Source organism: Simochromis diagramma, unplaced genomic scaffold (genome assembly GCF_900408965.1).
Source record: "Simochromis diagramma unplaced genomic scaffold, fSimDia1.1 OVJJ01000802.1, whole genome shotgun sequence".
Lineage (NCBI taxonomy): Eukaryota > Metazoa > Chordata > Actinopteri > Cichliformes > Cichlidae > Simochromis > Simochromis diagramma.
Genome location: NW_024387492.1, coordinates 4103483 through 4120484, shown reverse-complemented (window position 1 = coordinate 4120484; position 17002 = coordinate 4103483). Strand labels below are relative to the sequence as shown.

General features: G+C 41.3%; 1 protein-coding gene across 3 annotated transcripts in view; it reads right to left on the bottom strand.

The window, feature by feature from the left end:
• Positions 1–16755, bottom strand: part of LOC120724670 (1-phosphatidylinositol 4,5-bisphosphate phosphodiesterase beta-1) — a 119482-nt gene extending 102727 nt beyond the window's left edge. For 2 of the 3 annotated variants that reach the window (XR_005693969.1, XM_040016969.1), the window contains exons 1-2: positions 16331–16754; positions 11925–12002 (exon numbers count right to left, since the gene is read on the bottom strand). Coding sequence is in view for 2 of the 3 variants with exons in the window: in XM_040016969.1 (XP_039872903.1) it covers positions 11925–12002; positions 16331–16429 (177 nt within the window). In the remaining variant the exon portion in view is untranslated. Of the gene's footprint in view, positions 1–11924; positions 12003–16330 lie in introns of all 3 variants that reach the window. The other variant, XM_040016968.1, reaches the window with a different exon arrangement.
• Positions 16756–17002: the final 247 nt, after the last annotated feature.

The window sequence follows — 17002 nt, the reverse complement described above, 5'->3', positions numbered from 1 at the left end:
CTACCGATTGAAAACATTTTATATTTTCAGAAAAGTTCCTCATGAAAAAATGCAACGTTTAAGACGAGGACAAGGCGTTTAGAGGTACTTGAAAGATATAGAACAATATGTGGTAAAACTTGTGTATGAGCATGTTAAAGCTGGGTTAAGAAAACAGTTACCGCTCGCTGTACGCGTACACAATAACAAAAGCATGTGACTTTTTTCCCAAATAAAGGGAGAATAATGCACACATAACTGAATGTGCGCTAAATTTTATCAGGCCACCTCTTTCTATTTTCCATAACTGAATGTGCTAAAAATAGTAGCAGCCATTTGTAATGGTTTCCTGTCCTTGTGTGAACTAATGTGCTGTATTGCATCCTATTGTTAGTTTTTTGTTATTGCTGCCAGGGTCCTAGCCTCCATTATTTTGTTAATGTTCATTAGGTCTTTTTCAGTTCATAATTGGAGAGTTGAGATCCCCAAATAAAACACATCTCTTTTCCTCCACTTCTCTGCCGAGTGTCTTAGTTTCGCGTTCGCTGAAATTCTGGGGGTTTATGAAATTTGTTTGCTGTCGTCTTAACTACCACATGTAATAGCCCGTGGCACAAACAGTGAGTTTATATGCAAATAACGAAATAAGACAGTGTTGACCAAGCGTGGCTTTATGATTCTAATGAAAAGAATGCATCTTCACATTTCTGTCTTTCTGCGTACACGTGGTTTTACTTGTGCATGCAGGGTTTTATGCATCAGGCACCTTGTTGGAGAAACAAAATAGATTTGTGATAATAAGCAACAGCTTCTGGCTGTGGCAAAAAACTCAGGTTGAGTCTTGAATCGAACTAATAACAATGACAGAATGCTAAAATTATGCCAGTGCTCGGAGGCATGGATGACTATGCTGAAGGAGACCTTACAGAAGGACATCATTGGAAAAACTTCTCATGGAAAACAGCAAAGAAGAAAGAATAATCATCAAAAAACATAATCATTTATACTTATTTATGGTATGATGCCACTACAATTTTAAGTATTCCCGCTATCCAGAGTGTTAACATTCAATTGCTGCAATATGATCATCAATTACAAGACATATTATTGGTTAAGCTTATCACCTCGCCGCAGGGTCTTAACTCCTCTTCTGAAATGCCCGGTCACCGCCGCTACAGTAAGACACCTCTGTTTCTATGACCCAGCAAACTGAGCCAAGGCACAGAGATTCACACTGAACAGATTTGGCACCAGGAGAACCTTTAATCAGACAAAAGCCTTTAAAATAGCTAAAAGACTTCTCTCCGGATCCCTGCATCCAGGTTTCATGAACAAACTCTCGTTGTTCAGGAGAGGGAAACGAACGCAACAATGTCCCTCTTGTTCTTTCCTTTTTTTGGAGTGTGTGTTTGTATGTGTGTGTGTGTGTGTGTGTGTGTGTGTGTGTGTGTGTGTGTGTGTGTGTGTGTGTGTGTGTACCGGCCTGTTTGAGCATGTATTGTTTACCAAAGAAAAAGTTCTAATCACAATTCAAAGAGAGGAACAGGAATAAGTCAAGCACAAACAAAGCCTTATGAAGTCACCCAGGAACTGTTAATCCTTAATAGTTTGGCAAAGCTTTTCTTCGTTTAACACCTTTCTTTTTTTCTGCTTCGGAGTCTCAGCTCTGCTAAAGAGCACTCTGCAGTTGCCAAGTCCCAAGTGCCAACATCCAGGCCACTGTTGCTCTACAATTACAGTTCTGCCACTGCGAACCAGACAGATTGACAGTTTATATTTTCTTGTTTTTAGGGTGTGTGCTTCAAGCCAAGCTGTTGTCTGGGACACCTAGTAAAAATGTCAGAAAGAACAAAACCAAAAAATATATATCCTAGATTTAACATTTTGTTTTAGGAGCATTTGCAGTTCCCAAGTATCATGACAGTGGGTGTCTGGTTTAACTGTTATAACACTGTAGTAACAGCAGTTCTTACCTGGAAACCAATAAATATACATATATATATATATATATATATATAAAAAAAAAACTTACTGCCCAATATTGATAACTGCATTTGGTTGTAAGCTTCAGCCAAAGGTTCACCCTTTACGGGTTTTCTTTAAAGCAGTATCCCAAGTCCTTATATGAGTCATTTTGTGGAGAAATCTGTCTGGGCAGTCATGAAAAAATAAGTAAATAAGACACAACAGGGAACCTATACCTCAGTACATGAGTAAAGATTTGAACATATTATTTTTAAGTTTCCTGCTACCTATTGTTATCTGGTGTGAACAGTACATGCAGATATAGTATTTCATTAGAGGATGAACGGCTAAGCTAATAGCTGGACAGAGCAAGACTGGTTAGCAAGCTGTACTGAATGACTTGCATATCCAAAACACAGATAACTGCTAATGAGTAACATACAAATAAATGAAATATCTGCTAGAATAAAGGTTTTATAGATGGGCTATTTGTACAATTAACCACATAGTAAGCTATACTACGAGTCGGAAATACGCTATATACCGTTGGTCAGAAAGGCCATACTCAACGCTCTAATGACGAGCCATTAGCTACTGAAGTTTTGTGGACACATGGCCACTATCTGCGTGACATCAACTTGTTCGCTGTTTTAGATGTGCGAGAGTCATGGTAGCAATGCAGGATCAAGTCAATAAGGCACCAGTCACACAGCGCTAGAGACTGGTTTGCAACCATCTGACAACCCCAGTCTTGAGGGAAAAAATTAGCATTCTCTGACCGGCTGCAAATTGTTGCTGGAGGTTGATGCCAGTCACTGGCAAAGAGATTGCTAAAGCCTGAGTCACGCAGCGCTAAGAGCAGTCAGTGATCACCCTGACAACGATCTGTTGCTGGGGAAAAATATGTATTTCCCAACTGGTTGTCAAAAACATTCCTATGATTCCTTTAGTCACTAGCATATTGCTGCGAAAGAGTTGACGTAAGCGATAGACTGGTCTACAAACTCTGTCTAGCTTTTGGAAATGACACCATTTACCTTCAACGTGAAAGTTGTGCCTTGATGGCTGTAGTGCTGAGGTACAACTTTTATTTTGAAACCAAACCTTCTTCGTTTTCACATTGCGTCACATGTTTTAACGTTTTACTAAAAATGCCGTGCTAGCTGTCAGTGAGCATTTGCAGAAAACAAGAAAAACTACATGCCACCTTGGCAATCTGCAAGCAACCAAAGCAATCACCAGGAAGTTTTTGGTGCAGACATTTTTTTGCATCAGATTACAATCAGCAAGAGAAAAAAAACCCACCAGGAAGCACTGCCAACGAGTCAGGCAATAACACATTTTTCCCCAGCAACCGGTGGTTGCATCACATCCAATATGGTGAACAACTCTTAAGTAATGTGGTCATGACATCACGTAAGAAACCTTACTAAAGATCTAAAGCCTTTTTTGGCATCGGGCAGTAAACACACGCTTATCTTCTGCAAAGTTAGGCATTTTGACATGGGAGTCTGAGCAGAGTGACTCATTTTCAGAGCCAGCCACTCGAGATAACTGCAGTTTTTGGCACGTTCAAATTGTCTTCATTTCTCAGCCCTGGAGGTTGCTGCTTGGTTTCAAGATGCACAATAAAAAAAAATCCATGTGACATAAACAGTTTATTTTAGCATAGATAATGAATGTGTCACAACTGCAATCAGTAATGCTATGTTTGGCAATCACTTATCAACTCTGCAGCACACAATGTAGAAAAGAAGATAATGAAGTTATAACCATTACTTGTGGTTATAACCATGGTAACCTTCTCACTTCTCACTTATATTAAATGCATGCGTCGTGTGTCTTAAATGCTGCACATAAATTAAATGCAAGCCAACATCTGAAAAGGGAGACACGTCAAGACAAATGCCAAATGCCAAATGCCATTTTATGTGAATACAGCAAAAGGCTGACACAAAGCCCCAATGGTGAAAAGCTCATCAGCTTTCACTGGGACGTCGCAGATTGATGCTGTCATATCCTGAAAAGACCATCGACAGGTCCTGCTCACAATCTAATAATTTTTCTGATGACCAAAAATTTATTAAGTAGATTAAAAACAACTGATACCACATAGCACAGCTAACATAGAGGGTGTGGATCATGATAATCACCGTCTTATAATTTCTCTTTTTCGCTCTGTCTCATCCTATAACTACAAGTGCAGATAAAACAAGTCCCCCATGTGCCATGCTACAACTTGGCAGGGGTCACAATTCACTTTGAGTAGATTGGCTGCAGATTTATGCCTCGTTCCTCACTCCTATAGTGCTGACGGAGGTGGAGGAGCAGCAGGCTCTGTAATCACCAAAAATTGCTGTGTTGGGAGAAACAGACACGTAAACTCTGCTCTGACAGAAGAGAAGGAACTGTGCGTACATTTCATATTTGTGCATCAAGTGTGCCCAGAAATACAAAACCAAAGGGTCTTCATGTTGTTCTGGATTAGGTCAGTTCTAGGCTCATTCAGAAATGCCCCACACATTCCAGCTGACAAGTGCGTGAGTCTGGTTTTGGCCCGAGGTGAACTGTCTTTCACCTTTGAACATCATTCAATGCCATATGCTAAGTGCTTGTCCAGTGAATGTCCTGAAATTGGCACACTGCTGAAATATAAATCTCCCGAGAGACAGCGTTTAACCTTTTTTTTTTTTCCATATAACCACAGCCTGCTCAGAAGAGCGAATGAGAATGTGAGGGTGTCTACACACACACACACACACACACGCACACGTACAGAAATGACTTTAGAGGACATTATGTGGACTTACATCTGTTTCCTGGAGGTTTACTTCAATTTACTTCAATTCAATTATTCTATTCTGTACAGTTGTGTACTGTATTTATTCTTATTGTATTCAATTTTTTGCCTCATAACTTTTGCACTGTCCACTTCCTGCTGTGACAAAACAAATTTCCCACGTGTGGGACTAATAAAGGTTATCTTATCTTATCTTATCTTATCTTATCTTATCTTAATTGTAAACAAAACCATTACATTAACCTAAGCCTCTCTATTCTCTAACCTTTAAACATGTGTTAACCTTGAAATTGTCTGATGTTTTGCATCACAGGGACTTGTTTTTTTTCTCCAAGATCTAACTCTGTAAACACATTTGTGTCCTCACAACATGAGTAACATCTGGACCACGCACACACACACACACACACGTCTGGTTTGCTATCTTCGTCCCATTGAGCTAATGCTTTCCCTAGCTCAGCGGTCCCCAACCCCCGGGCCTCAGACCGGTACCGGTCCGTGAGTCGTTTGGTACCGGGCCGCAAGAGTTGAGGCTCAGGTGTGAAATGTATAGTTTTCAAGGTTTTTATCGGTTTTCAGCGTAATTTTGTTATTGTTTTTATCATTAACTCGGTTTTCCTGGGTATTTTCACGTGTGTTATGAATAAATCTTGTTTTTTTCAGTACCGGTACTAGTTTTATTTTGTTGTATTTATCCGCGACACCTTAAAGGCCGGTCCGTGAAAATAATGTCGGGCATAAACCGGTCCGTGGCGCTGCCCTAGCTGCTTACCCTAACTCTAACCATCAAAAATGAATGCCTAACCCTCACCTTACCCTAAACCTAACCATAACCCAATTGTAACCCTGACACTAAAACTATATTTTGAGTGTGAAAAATGCCTTCAGTATAGTAAATTTCAGATTTTGGTCCCCACCAAGATAGTAAGAAGCCGTGTACACACACACACACACACACACACACACACACACACACACACACACACACACACACACACACACACACGAGGAAACAATTGTATCAGTTTCAAAGCAGCGACATTCTTCAGAATGAAAGAGAATGTGACATTTCTAAGGTGTGTGCTGTCGCTTGGCAACCATGGCAACTAAAGCAAAAGGCTTTTTGCGTAGTTAATTTGAATGAGTCAGTCCACCTCTCCGTGCTGTGGGGCTCCTCCCTATAAAACATGATGAACCAACAAGTGCAAAAATAATTTTCAACCTTCTAAAAAAGAAAAAAGAAAAACACCTATTCTTAGCTGGCCACCGCAGCTAGTGTGCATGTGTGCTCGTAAAGAAGACGGTGTGTTCCCCCCTCGCACAAGAGGAAATGCCTCTTTTAAGGAGGGGGATGGATTTCAACGTCATGAGCAAGGAACCTGCGAATACTCCTCAATATACTTTCTCATTGTTAAGCTTGCATAGGAATGAGGAACAAAGCACCTGTACGCTTTCTAAATTAAGAACTACTGGAAAGATGCCAACTCTTGAACAGTAACTGAGTTTTCCTGGCGTACACAGCGAATTTGCTGGTATATTTATAATGCTGCTGTTAATATATGTCTATATATGTATGGTTTTGTTGACACAAGGTAAATCATTGTTATTAATTTACATTAGGGTGACGAGTTTCATTTTACAGCTGATTCATACTAATGCTAGCACACGTGCTACCGATATGACTGACAATATCACGTCATCTTTATTATGGTTCTCGTTCCCAAAATCTCTCTTTCTATCTGTGAATTTGTGTCTGCGTGTGTGCTCAAGACAGTGGATCTTTTGAGGTGAATGAGACAGAAACATAAAAAGCCAGCCAACTGGACTCTCAAGCAAACACATACAAACATGGGAGAGTTATTACTGCTGTAGTTTACATAGCAGTGCCCTGTTTAAAAATACGTCAGCGTGCAGAAATGGAAATGCTGCTCACACTGGATATAGTGTGCACCTGTTTCTATCTACAAGGAAGAGAAAAAAAATCTACATCGGCTTTTGTAAACAACAAGAGAAGCATTGTTTAAGCTTTTATTTTGGTGTCCACTACAGGAAGAAGTGAAGCCACAAAAAAAAATCGTAATAATTTTATCACTGGATACAGGATATCTTAGGTCATATCCTGAGCTGCTGTCAACTTCATTTCCCCAACACACCACATCAAGAACCAATAAAAGTTTCTTCTAACATTTCTTCCCCAGAAGTTGAAGCTGAGTGTATACTGTCAGCACAAGTTACTGTGACTACAACAAAGGCGTAAAGATGAAACCAGCAGAATCCTCGTGGAGCCTTGCGTCATCAACTCAAAGGTTAGCCAGAAAGAAAAGGCAAAAACATCAGACCTAAGCACATCTGACACTGAAGTGGAAGAGACAAACTCCGGGATTAACAGCACAGTCAAAAGTAAATATCAAGCCCCTACTGTGTCTAAAGTAAGCTTTTTTTCTGCTTAAAGAAGCAAATTTGAAACGGCAGCAAAGGTTAAGCTGTCACTACCAAAGACACCTTGTCTTCCTGCATGCTAATGGTTGCTTCCTTTATGTTTAATCATTTTATTCGGGTTCAGGGGGATCGACCGGGAATCAAAATGTTGGCATTTCAGTTGTAAAGCATGCCCCTTCAAAAAGATGATGAAAAAAATTCAAGTTCAGTATATTCAACTTCATTTTTGGGGGGAAAAAACAAGAAACATACAAAAAGTGCTCGTTGTGTTTGCCTGCATTTAGTTTTCAGTGTTTCTAACTTCACAGGAACGACTGAAACGGGGATACTGTGATATTCAAGAATATTGGATTGGGACATTGTTCTCTTAACACTGTTACCAACCAGTTGGTATTTGGTTGTGGGAGGCTGCTAGCTGTCTATGAAACTGATTACTAAAAACCTCAGATACTGGTTGGCAACCCCCTGACAACCGCAAGTCAGTAAGGAAATATGTGCATTCCCCAGCTGCTTGATGAATGGTTGTTGGCAATCGCTCAGCGAAACTGACTGCAAAAAGGTATACGGCGCTAGACTGAAAGCCTCCATGTGATTACTTTGGTCACTAGAAAGTTGCCACTGTCCTCTATAGTTTGCGTGGAAGACGTCCACTCGCCATCTACTCTCTAAGTCAGGGGTGTCGAACTCCAGACCTCGAGGGCTGGTTTCCTGCAGGTTTTAGATATGCCCCTGGGTCAACACACCTGAATCAAATGATGAGTTTTATTACCAGGCCTCTGAAGAACGTCAAGACATGTTGAGGGGGTCATTTAGCCATTTAAATCAGCTGTGTTGGATCAAGGACACATCTTGATGAGAGGCCTGGAGTTCGACACCTGTGCTCTAAGTGAAACTGTAAAAAGCGACGCAAACTGGAAATGAAGATTCCTCCTTTCAAAGTAAAAGCTGCGCCTTTTAAAAATGAGGCACAACTTTTTTAGGTTTTGCTAGTTGGTGACTAGTAAAGTAGTAGTAGTGTTTGCAGACAAGTCAGCATCGTCCATGCAAATTGTAGGGGACCAAAGCAATGTGAAGGTTTTCACAACCTGCTCACCAACTGGTTGGGAAATACACATATTTGGCACACTGGGGGACGACCCCTCTCCCCAGAGGTTGTTGTAGGTTTAACCACCGGTCTCTAATCTGTGTGACTGAAGCCTAATGTAAATAAATGTCTCCAAAGTTGATTCAAATTAGCTGTAGGTTTATTTTCAATTTGTCTCAGGGGAAACTGTGACTCAAGTTAACCTCCTGTCCACTAACACTATCATTGAAATGTATTATTATTTGTGTTAACTAAAAGAAAAAATATTTATCCTTAACAAGGAGGAAATACTCTAAATCTTATCTCCTTACTTTTGGCTAAATGTCTTTAGTCAATCTTGTAAGAAGCCAAAAGCAGCAGTTAACTGCAACTGTCACTGGCAATGTGTGTTGAAAGTCAGCGCAGTAGGCACACCGAGTACAGTTCTGTTGTGCTTCTGAAGAATCCGAAGAATGCTTTTACTCTGCAGGCCATCAGACTGAGTCTCTCACAAACACACACACACATATATAACAAGTAGACGGAGCATCATAGCTTGTTTAAATTGGTCTGTTCAACAGATGTGCAATACAGTCGTGAATAAATGTTAGCAAAAGCACCAAGGTATCTTTATAAACATGAGAAGGCACACTTCTGCCTTGACAGGGGCACACGGGAATACAGCGGGTGCCTTTCTTTATGCCCTAATAGAGTTTTGTCTGGGCTGTGCTTGGTATCAATTTGAGTTATTATGTGTGCGGCAGGACTGTTCTCAACGCTGGGAGACAGAGCAGACACCCACACGCATAAACACACACTCACAAGAGCCTCATCAGTCAAAATCCTCGCCTTATGACAGAGGCACAGGAAACAATGATGAATTGGTGTCAACGAGCTTCTCTCAGTTCTTTTAGTGGAGAATCACACTCGGTGCTGGTTATCTCTGACCGCAAATTCCCACTTTTAACACGCACCCACAACATAAAATGCGGTAGACATCAAAAGTGGTCTTCTTTTCTTTCCTCATTGAGTGTTCGGTAAAACTGTAGCAGAACTAAAGACTTTATCTCTTTTCCCACTTATACTGGATTCATTTACAATAGGCTACCAATATACTGGGATCCTTTTTCTGTTCCAAAAACAGCAGGACAGGTACAATCATGGATTATGTGTGGATGTGTGTTTGTGTTCAGAGGTAAGTGTACAGAGGGGAAATTTCATGCTTGTGTTCAAGTCCTTGTGCTCAGCAGCTGTACATTCAAATAAACAGAACAAACTGTTAAACCTTCAGCAGATTCTGCACATGCTCTCAAGGTTAAACTGGGAGGAAGTGCTTAATAAGATCACTGAACGTGATAGCGTTTCTTATCTTACGTTTCGCTACCTTGTTCCTGGTTATTATGAAACATTTAGCTACAACTGGAATGTTGGAAAAACACAATGCACTATGCAATATTCTCACAGGTGTCGGTTGCAGCACTGCAGGTGTGCCAGTTTAGATTTCTGTCTCCTTTTCAAGAAAGTTCTTCAAATGAAACTGGACCAGAACACCCTCAAATCCTTTTTTAAGGAATCTAACTGGAAGCTAACTGAAAGAACTTAAAAAATCATGCTTGAATGGCTCAGAAAGAGCAAAACAAACAAACAAACAAGATAAAAAAAATCATCACAATGCTGGAAAAAGACCATCTAAGCCTAACTGTGCTCTGCTGCAGGCCTTTCAGCTAAGAAAGCAATTTCTGAGCGCCTAAATGCTTCCTAGAGCGCCTGTGATCTCTCGATAATAATCCTAGGTGTACCATGATAATTACAAAGGGAATGCCGAATGTGGTTGCCACGAATTCTAATGGTGCTGCTATGGTAATAAGTACTGGATTGTTGAATGGCAGTAGTAAATGGAAAAGGTCAATGTTTTCAAATAACCGTCTTAAATGCCTCTGAAGTGGTAATAGAGCAGGTTTTCAAGCCTGAGCCACTGTCACTATTAAATTCAATTCAGTTTTATTTATACAGCACCAAATCAACAACAGTTGCCTCAAGATGCTTTATGTTGTAAGGCAGACCTTACAATAATACAGACAGAGAAAAACCCAACAATCATGAGCAAGCACTTTGGCAACAGTGGGAAGGAAAAACTCCCTTTTAACAGGAAGAAACCTCCAGTAGAACCTGGCAGACTCCAAATGTTTAGGGAGCCCTTCACTGAGAGCTGACAAGTATCATGAGGAGAGATTATATCTTATGCAGTTTTTAAACACAGTGCCTATTTTAGTTTGTTTCTGTGGACACACACTCAGTCGACTGTCCCTTTTTCTGAATTGTGCTCATATTCATGCCAAACAAAACGAGACAGCAGCGACGTCGTCAGTTTTTGTCTCTTGTCAGTCATTTTATGATTTTACGACATAAACGACACAACAGATTCTCACACTTGGTCTGGCTTTTACTTCCTTCGCTGCTCACTGATGGTTAGTGTCCACAGAGGTGTGTTTTTAATGCTTGGTGCTGAACTACAGTATTCAAAAGCTGACAGCTAAGCCATTGCCACAACTTTAAGTTCTCTCTGCTCTCAGAAACTGTCACTGGGGCTCGTTTGCTAACTTTCTATACCATTGAAATGTTTTTGAAAGCTACAGATGCAAGTGACTGCTCTGTCTTTATTTCAGATACACAACAGTTCGCTTTGTTGGGGAGTTTCCAGGCATGCCGAGCCATGCTGGATGCTGCCGATTTGCATAAACTAGCCTAAACTTCAAATTTATGCAAATAAACAGCAGCAAACTAAACACCCCATTTCTCATAATGAAATGTGACAGTACTAGAAAGTGCTGCACCGACACCTACGAAGACGACGAGTAAAAAATGTGGAGACGTTGGTGCCGTGAAAGCTTTCAGTTTGACAATGCTGCTGTACTGTCAGTGAAATGGAGAATACAGACAAAAAAGCTCTGTGAGAATATGCTGGGAAAACAGTAAGTTTATATCTGCCTGTCATAAGATATATAACAATTTACTGTGCTGGCCAATCAGTTATGTACAGACACTCCAGGTAGGTCCTGTATCGTGTACAAACAACCCAGTATCATGACAAAACTCATAACAGGCGGTCCACCGTGTCCATTTCACGTTCTGGAGAGGCAAAGCGCAGAAGCTGTTCCTGCATGCAGAAACTGCATTACCAGTAGGGGGAGATAGTATATTTAAAGCCACAAAGCCGGTAGTGAGCATAAAATGTATTAAGAACATTGCAGGGTCCTTTATCGGCAGAAATGATTAAGTTAGGTGGCTAATATGTATATAAATGTAAATGTTTTAATAGTGTCTGTTCAAACACTTTCCTGGGACTATTTTCCTGTTGGCTTGAAATAAAATATCTCCCTGCTGTTACTGCAGTTTGCGGCAACTTGTACATTACTTGTACGTTTCAGGTTTTGGAGAGGCAACGCGTGAAATGGACATTGGCCTGTCTATTATATATCAGGCTGGTACAAAGCACTGTGCAGATGTCAAAGCAGAGATGAGGGAAACTGTTGGTGCTGCTGTGATAAGCTTTAAATTTGGCCCCACGAATCTGAATTTCATCATCAAATGAAATTCAGATGACAACGAAAGGGGCTTTAAACATCTTAACGGCTTGAAGGCTTCAAACCATTTGGCCTTCCTGCCGTGGTGTCTCACCTTGCTCTGGTCAGTCCAATACAGGAAGTAACCTTTGGGGTCAACTGTCAGAGTCACCGGGGTCACAGTGGTTGAATCCTGTCGTGAAGAAGAAAAGACACGCGTCTGTTTGAATCTGTAAATCAACATCTGAATTTCAACATGAGTGAATACCTCACTGCAGACAATTCTCCGAGGGAACCAAGATCAAAGCATAGTTTGTTTTATCCACTCGCATACCAGAATTTGAAATGACATCAAAAGTGCTGTTTATGTTGTAAACATGCACTCAATCCTTTCCTTTTAGGGTACTTTCCACACCACGACCTGGCATCACCGCAAAATGACCAAGCAGCCTGGGGTGTGCGTGTGTGTTTGCAGTGACTGCAATCACGAAGTGCAGGTTGATTTGGAGTTGATGTTTCAATTTTCCCCTCTTGTAATGGACAAATGCTTTCCCACAGTTACATACAGATAGCTCCAAGTCTCTCTCTCCCACACACACACACACACACACACACACACACACACACACACACACACACACACACACACACACACACACAGTTTGACCCTGAGGCATACATGGCAACACCAGATATTATTGGATGCGTCTATAAAAAGAAAGAAAGAGCCATTGCCTTTTTTCTGTGTCCACAGTGGCTGTGGCTCAGCTGAACAGTAGCATATTGTCCTCTTCAATCAGCCATGGCTGCAAGATCAGAGAGATGAGGACCGCATTTGCTGCACAGAGCAAGAAAATCTTCAAAGTGTCTTCATGAGGCTTCTAATGATGTCCCTATCAGAGCATTTGGAGACAGAGCTAATGGTCTGCATCTGCTCCACACTTGTCTTATTTGGGCGCGACCTTATGCGACTTGCAGCGTAGGATGCTGGGAAAGGGTTGGGCTGGTAGACAGCAAAGGAGCCTATGCTGTAATGTATTTAACCATTATGAGTCATTTCAGTCATTTCATACTGTCTAAATGTCACAATCATGGTTTATCCAATATAGGCCAACAGTGAAAATACAGGAGGAAGAGAGGAGGGGAAAACGGGGAAAGACGACAGAAGGGAAGTGAGCTGAAAGTAAATGAGCGGCTCGTTCGGTTTTGGAAACAGTTAGGCATCAGAGGCATTTGCTACGGTGACGTTTGCTATGGCAACCCACCATTCTCATGAAATCTATTAGAGACTCAAGAGGAATCGTTTTGGTTTTGTTCACATGATTGCACAATCTTTGCAAGCTTGATTGAATGACAAAAGATGCGGTTCATGTCAATGAATGCATGCCGCATACACACACACACACACACACAGTTTATAGCCTAAAGCAAAGGGAAAAGCATCATGTTTGCAGTTCTTAGATATAGCATTTCAGACCAAATCTGTCTCATATCTCATGATCTTTGCTCAGCTCACCATCCACAGTCCAATTTTTCCAATTTAGTTTTTACAGATAAATATCTTTAGAAAAATTCAAGAAAATGATAGCGAGCTAGATCAAAGAATATTTAGCAAGTCATTTATATTTCCAGTAAACCAAGTCAAGAAGTCATTCGGGGGATAAGATGCGATGCAAGTGATGGATTGTCTGTCATGTCTGAGAAAAGAAGAAGGCTCGAGAGCACTGGGAAACTGCCTAATGATGTGAGAGCAATCATTTTCACCAGCTTCTTTCTTAATGTCCTAGCTCTCCATGGCCACCACTGCAAACACATTAAGCCATTATGGACTCTTAGCAAAGATTTTCTCATGGGTTTTCACATTTACACAGAAGCAAGAAGTACTTAAAGCTGGGATTTAACTTCAGAGTGACTACCGGCAGAATAGTACTCGCCAATGTTTTTTTTTAGTTTTTTTTATTGTCATTGGACTATTTTAAGGGATTTGTCTTTAATGGGACAACATTAGGCAGCAGAGTGGCCTGCTTTCTGCTGAATTAAGATGAGATTAGTCACTGACTTGCAAAAGTACAAACACCCTGAAGGAACTGATCCCAGGCAGGAGACACTTCCATTATTTTTAGTGAAGAGTCTGTACCATTAGCATTGCTGCCTGAGGGGGTGTGTTAGAGGGGAGTTTTGAGCTCAGCATATTTCTGTTCTGTATGCTAATGACATATTCTACTACTTTTAAGGGATTTTCTGCTCCCCTGAGGAGCCTGATAATATCTTATTCAATGCACAACCGACCAGAGGGGTTGATTTAAGTACAACCTCATAAAAGTCTCTGTTTACACAGACCAAGCATCGTCTTTCACAAATTTGACACCGTGCCCAGGTGTACAGTAAATGATCCTTATAACATGAAGTGTGTATGTGCTGGAGAATCTGAATGGCTCCCTGTGCCTCAACGGAAAGCAGTCATTATTGCTAAATGTGCCATCTGAACTGACAAATAATAACACATCCAGGCAATATTTTACCCGTACCCATGGATTTCATGAGCCACAGAAGCAGCCAGCTGTCGACAAGTGGCAGCAACAAAAATACAAGATGTCTGCGCACGTCTGTAGGAGGGAGGTTGGGGAGGTCTGAGGCCTTTGAGGCTTTGGAGAGCTTCTCTGATTGCTTTTCTGCTCCTTTACAACCACCTGCAAGCATCCTGTGCTGGAGTCTGCAGTCACTCTGCTGCTCAAAACTCATGGCTGCTGGCTACGCAGCACAGAACTTCACACTGTTTTTTGCCCAACTCCCCAGGTGAGTTTAAGCATTTTGGAATATATGTGTGACTTCAACTGAGAGAACAAGAAATCTTCACCAGAGTAAAGCCATAAATTAAAGAACAAACATATAATTTTTCATTTACTGCCCGTACGATTTCCTGCTGAAAGATGTTCAACTCAACACCCAAAGCAATAAAAAAGAAGAAAAATGATTTAATTCAATCTTTCTCCAGTGAAAATTTATTAGCTTTGCTCTCTCAGGTTGGCTGTTTATCCTCTGTGATTCTTTCCATGAAATGATACAGAGAGGAAAGAGGAAGGAAGGAGCGCATGGGAAAGGAACCAGAGAAAGTACCTGTGGCTATGCCTGTGTTTGAGGTCATATGTTTTTGCAAGGAAAGGCCTGGTGGACATTTGGGTCTGAAGATAGTCCTGAATGTACATGCTAAAAGTACACAAACACGGCTGTGAAAGGGGAAACTGAGTCGCATCTAATGAGCTGAAGGAATGGGCGCTCATTAGTAGTTACTAGTTAAGGAAACTTTCTTATTTAAGCTTAAGGTTGATGATTGACAGAATGGTGGACTTGCAAGTGTGCATAATTTCCTCTCTGCAGTCTGTACTGACCGCATTCACACTTCCATAACACTGCAAGACTAATGCCATCTGTGCTGCACTTGGCTCACCTGAGCTGAGTGATTCTGAGCATGTATTTGAGAGGATGATCTTAGAAAGAGTGTTATCTTAGTAACCGATTCCTCATTGTCTACAGTATTAGAAAAGTCAAGGCACTGTAAAAATGAGTTACAGGTGGGCTAAGCCCTCAGCATTTTCACAGAGCGGTTTAAAATTAACAGATTTCCCAGAACGAAAGTAATGGGGACTGTGACAAAATTCAGATATTCACTCATAAACCAGAGTAACAAGTGGATATTCAAATGGCATGGGGTGTGAAAACAGCTATTCCAGCTCTTTCTGAATGCAGCTGCTGTAAAAACTAAGGTACAAAAGATGCAAATAACCATCAAGCCATGTTAAACTCAGTTCAGAGCGCAGTTCAGTTGTGAACTTGCCACAAGATTATTAGAGGGAGTGTTGATTTGTGTTGATTTATTGCCTGGGAAAGCAATGTGCCACATAGTGTGGCCATAGCCTCTGTTGCTAAAAGGCTATTACTATTATGTTTTACTCAAGAGCAGTGTGAAATCAATTCAATCAAGGTCATTTTACTACAGCTGGACCGACATTTTATATAGAGATGCTACCAAAATACAAATTCCCAAAATATTTTTCTTTTTTTTAATGACCAACTGTTGTGCTTAGATTTGCATGTTGAATGTCAGTGCACTAATTAATTGTGGTTAATTGATAAAAACGTTTCTAACGCAGGGGGGTTAGTGTTTGATTAGATGAGGGTGCGCACATTCTCACACACAAGCAGCGGTACACGCGTGCACCCACTGGCGCGCACAAATACAAATACTGTACATTGGATAATGTAAAGAAAGCACATGTCAGTAGACACTGTAGCTGTAGCATTTCTTTCAACCACTAAGCAGGAAGTCAAACGCAATTAGCTTCTTGTCCGTGCGGTTTCCACTTACAATTAAATCTATCGGCTACTGTTGCACGAGTAGCCGATAGATTGTGTAATACACAGACTGTGTACATGCAAAACGCGTGCAGAAAATGATCTGACAGTGAAAACTGGGGAGGAAAAAAAAGACATTCATCGCTGGCCTGTCTGGCCACTACTTACATCATCCCATTTCATAAATTTGTTGCCCTTTCTTAGGCTCTCGGGTACGGACACTGGCTTGAGCTGCAGCGCATGAACTCCCGGCTGTGCCCCAGCCATTGGCTCATCTACTCTTCTCAACGCACAAGCTCGGGTGGAAATGAGTCACTTCACTCTCCTCTACTCTTGTGTGTCTTCCTCTCCTTTGTAATTTTCTTAAAAGCAGCCTGACGGAAGCCCACTACTGATGCCAGTATGTCATGCCCGCAATGACGGCGGCGGTGGCGCGTCTCGGCTTTGGAGAGCTGCGGAGGCGGACGCAGGCGTAGCGGACCCGGGCAACTCACTGACTGACTGACTGACTGAGAGACATGCAGCTGAAGACGAGGAGAGAGAGACAGACAGGGAAAGAGAGGGACAGTGAGAGAGAGGGAGAGGGAAAGAGTGAGAGTGGTGGAGAAGGAGGGGGAATCTGAACGAGTTACATGTCTGATGTCAAATTGTTCAAGTCAATGCAGGGACAGGATCGATGCTTTAAGTGATCTAGCGCCTCCGTGCGTTGGTGGCAATGCGATGGGCATTTAGTGGCCTCTAAGATGGAAACAAATTAAAAGCTGAAAAAATGAGGGAATCGTTAAATCCTGATTTTTGATGATGAACATTCAAGCAAGAGAGAAAAATCTAGGAACAAAT